The 4479-nt window shown below is 40.5% G+C and overlaps 1 protein-coding gene across 1 annotated transcript in view; it reads left to right on the forward strand.

Moving 5' to 3' along the window:
* Positions 1-3591, forward strand: part of WDR5 (WD repeat domain 5) — a 13014-nt gene extending 9423 nt beyond the window's left edge. Inside the window, exons 10-13 of the mRNA XM_009892254.1 lie at positions 226-259; positions 725-799; positions 1418-1505; positions 2490-3591. Coding sequence (XP_009890556.1) covers positions 226-259; positions 725-799; positions 1418-1505; positions 2490-2590 — 298 coding nt within the window. The 3' untranslated portion in view covers positions 2591-3591. The remainder of the gene's footprint in view (positions 1-225; positions 260-724; positions 800-1417; positions 1506-2489) is intronic.
* The last annotated feature ends 888 nt before the right edge of the window (positions 3592-4479 follow it).

Genomic DNA, 4479 nt, shown 5'->3' on the forward strand with positions numbered 1-4479 from the left:
GTAGGGAAATATTTAAATACAGCCTTTTCTGTGGAGGAGAATATGAATGTCGTGGCAGTAAAATTGATACTTTGGGGTTAACTAATGCTGCATTCTGAAGCAAGGCTAAAGTGATCCATGTAGACTTTAAGAACTCTGATATGAAGAAACTTTTTCTGCTGCTAGGAAACTGTCACGAGAAAAAAACCCAAGAACTAAAATCTTAATTTTTCTGTTGTTTTTTAGCACTCTTAAACTTTGGGACTACAGCAAAGGAAAGGTAAGAACAATCTTCTCTCACTGTGTAGACTTAACTGAGCTTACAGGAAAATCTGGATTTCACATGTGCTTTTTAAGCTTTCTTAATATTTTATGAATACTGCAGAAAAAAAGTGCTGGCATGTCTTTATTGGAGAGGACTAAAGATGCCTTTGAAAGAAAAAAAACTGCTTTGGCTCCCGCATAGCCCTGAGACATTAAGTAAAGCTATGTTTCTTCATTTTTCTCTCTATGAACAATAAATTGCTGTTGCTCTCTTCCTCTGTGGTAATACGACAAATTTAGGGCTTCCCCCCCCAAATTGTTCAGTGTTCTAGGGCAGAGATGCCTTCTACATCCTCTAGATAAGTTGGCAGGGTGGAAAACACAGGCAGATATATTTAGTCTGCTCTGCCAAGAGACTTTGTCCTTGACTGAGAAAACTACCTCCCAGCTGTATTAATGTCTTGTGGCTCTTCACTTTCAGTGCCTGAAGACGTACACAGGACACAAAAATGAGAAGTACTGCATATTTGCAAATTTCTCCGTTACTGGTGGAAAGGTCAGTGTTTGTTTGAGATGCATTTTACCGATGTGCAGTTTTTACTGCTCTTCTCTGTAGAAGAAGCAGTCGCTTGGGGATAGAAACCTCTTTTAGTGGGTGGTGGCTCACAGGTGCCATAGTGCAGCGGGAGAAGCGCATGTCCTAGGGAAGTCCCTCTGAGCATCTCTGGTGTCTTTGTCTCTAGATGGGCCTGCTGTCCCATTGCAGATCCCCACCACTGCAGCAGCAGAAAAGGACTTTTCCTGCGGCAGGAGAGTGGCCGCTTGTGTATGGGTTTGCCACACAGCAGTCAGCCGTCACATGATAAGTTGGGTGTGTTTGGGTTGAGATGGCAGAACAGATCTGCAGAGATTAAGTCCTAACACAGAACCACCTTAGCACCTTTTGCTCTGTTAGTTCTCTTCCTCTGGCACACGCAGGGTGGAACAAAGCTTTCTGCTGCCTGTATGCACGTGATAGATGCTGAGAGAGAGAGTGAACTGCATCAAGCAGCCATATAACATTGGCAGTTCCCTTTCGTAGGATGACAATGAAATGTTTACTGAATAATAGCAGCTAGGTATAGATGAGGAGAAAGATTAAAATAACGATTTTTTTTTTTCTGTGCCCTTCCAGTGGATCGTGTCCGGTTCAGAAGATAACCTGGTTTATATTTGGAACCTTCAGACAAAAGAGATTGTACAGAAATTACAAGGACACACAGGTGTGGAAGAGGATTTTGGTTTTATTGATGGAATATCCCTCACGTCAGCTTGTAATGAGGGCTTAGCTTGAGCATTTTCTCTCTGATGTTTAGGTTTAACTGTCAGGCCCATAAACTCTTGACTGGCTGAAGCTTAATTGAACCCTAGGACTTCACTCCTTTTTATGAAGGGTTTTTTGTGGGTGTTGCAAGCATTTAGACTTTTACAGTGAGAACTTTGACATCAGCTTACAAAAAAGATTTCCTTGAGTTCAGAACTGGTCGAGATATTTAAGTAACTCATAATATTAGTGACTTTGAACTGCCTGTTAACCTCTTCCAAAACAGCAGCTCTTGAAAGGATAAGGACAGATGCGGTCCCGCTGTTTGTAAATGTCTGTAGATATGCCTGTTCTGGAAGGCGGAGTTGTGCATGTATTGAGATGTCACCTGATGGGTACTTAAGTCTGAATCCTGTAAGAGAGCAGTGCTTTCACTGTACTGACTAGAAGGAATTGTGCTGTGAAATTTAAGCATGCTTATTCCTTTGCAGGACCATTGATTTGGACTGTGAGTTGGGGCAGTGGCAGCAGGTTTTCATTTTCAGGCTAGGGCAAGACTCTGAAGATGAAGTGCTATCTAAGCATTGAATGGGATGTTGGAAATACCTTACATGGAAAGAAAAAACTGAGCTGGGTTTTTATTAGCTGTCTGTGACATAATATGCCAAGAGTTTTGCCTGTGAAGTAAGCAAGAACTAGAATCTGGAGAGTTCTCACGTTTTGAAACCTGTCAAACACTTCCCAACTACTTGCTCTCAATTCTTTTTTGCTGGTATTTCCTCTCACAGAGAAGCACTAGTTGGAAAATAGTTATGAATAATGCGTTTGTAATTCTGCTACGAGGAAATAGTAACTTGGCTATGCTGTATTTTCAGAAATGCCTGCTATGAAACAAATTTCATTGCTGTTAATAATGATATTTTTATCCTTTCTTTTTACCTAGATGTTGTAATCTCAACAGCTTGTCACCCAACAGAAAACATCATTGCATCAGCGGCACTAGAAAACGACAAAACAATTAAACTGTGGAAGAGTGACTGTTAAACGTTCCAGTATCACTTTAGAGACTGTCAGGAAAAAATGTTTTTAAAAAAAAATTTAAAAACCACATGAGAATAATAAATCCAGTTTGGCAGGAAACCTGAAGAATATTTGATAAAGTGGTTTCTGTTAGTCTTGGCCCAAAGAAAACGTCTTAGCTCTTTGCTAAGACCGGGCAATGTGGTGGAAAAAAAAAAAAAAAAAGATGCCGTGTCTCCTTTTCTTGCCTAATCTTTTGGCAGACAAATGGATCATTCTGACATTGCGTTAGAAGTGTCAGCCTTGTATTGGACACCCCAAAGATACTGTACTTTACGGTGGCGTTACTTCTGGGCACTGTTGCTGCTTAAGGAGGAGCTGCCAGTCTACTCTGTAACAGTAAGTTAAGTCACGAGCCTAGAGATGTGTGGAATTTTTTTTAAATGTCTAATTTTTATTATTTTTTTTTTTTCAGAACGTAGGTTCTAGTCTTGGGAAGTTTCTGTATTGTTTTAAATAGGAGTACTGCATCTTTAAGGGTGCTTCATTTTAAACACTCAGCTCAAACTTTGTGACCAAATAAAACCATGCAGTTCCAGATTTCCCTCTTCCTGCCCCTGACTTGACTCCTGTGGTGAAATCTCCTCCTCTGAACTTCTGTATAGTTGCTTACCTCTTGTTACGTGTGTTTAATAGATGCTGTTCTAGAGCAAAGTTACAGTTCTTCTGTTAACCATTAAAATGAACCCTGCTTGTAGTTGTTCTCAGCATACTTTATTTTTTTTTTTTCTCTTCTGGTTATAAAGCAAGCTCACAGAACACTGTAAAGTTATTTCAATGTAAAAAGAAAAAAAAACAAACCCAGACTTTTGTATCTTGAAAATCCATCGTATGAAACTGTATTGATAATGGCATGACTCTGTATCTATTTCAGCGTTGGTATTTCTTTCCCTTTTTGTCATACCCATGTGGTATTTACACATCCAAAAAAATACCATATGCCATAATAAAAAGGTGGGATTTTATGTGTATGTTTGTGGTAAGAGTGTGCTAATGTGACGTGTCTGTGTCCAAAGAAGCCTGCATTAAGAACACCTTGAGGAGGAAGTATTTTGGTAGCAGCTCCGATCATTGAGGAGGGGAGGAGGAGCAGCAGCGTGGTGCTTTACATCTCTTGTGGAGAAAGAAGAGAGGAGCGTAACTCAAGTCAAAATTTGTTTAAAGAAAGTAAGAGGCTTGAACTGAAGGTGTCCGCAGCCGAGGCAACATTAGTACAAACCCTGATAGAGACCTTTAGCTAAGGGGAAAGGAATCCTGCTGCCCTCTCCTTGCAGCAGGGGCAGGGCAGGCTGAGCCGTGATCCAGGAGTTAGCGCTGAGGCGCGAGTTTATTGCACCCAAAGGGTTCTGCTGTAAAGGGACGTTTCATTCCTGGGGAAGCAAAAATCCTTTGGGTTTTTGGTATTGGTATTAACCTCATGTGCTTGATAATAACTGAAAATCAATTACTCTACAAACCTCTCCTCTAGTGGCTGCTCGGAGACTGCCTTGCTCTACCCTTAGCGACGAAGACAGCTGCAAGACATGAGGTATAGTTTTGCTTTTTAAAATATAAAAATAGAGTTCATGTTGAGCTGGTGCTAAAATGGCTATTAATAATATCACTGTCTTTAGAGGTTTTTCATTACCGCCGGGAAAGGACACTGTGTCTCTAGACTTAGTGAGCGCCACTGCTGAAATAAGCCATTTCTTCAAGATTTTTTTTTCAGTCTTTTTCGTAGAGGCCAGTGAAACTTTCCAATTGTAAGATGCGGCTGCACTGCTTTACAGTGTGGAGAAGTTGGTGTATTACTCCAGCAAAGCATTTCCGTGTAGATTTAGAAATGTTTTCTAGCGTAGTGCTTCCCTTGTAAT

The sequence above is a fragment of the Charadrius vociferus genome, unplaced genomic scaffold (assembly GCF_000708025.1).
Source record: "Charadrius vociferus isolate BGI_N301 unplaced genomic scaffold, ASM70802v2 scaffold549, whole genome shotgun sequence".
NCBI lineage: Eukaryota > Metazoa > Chordata > Aves > Charadriiformes > Charadriidae > Charadrius > Charadrius vociferus.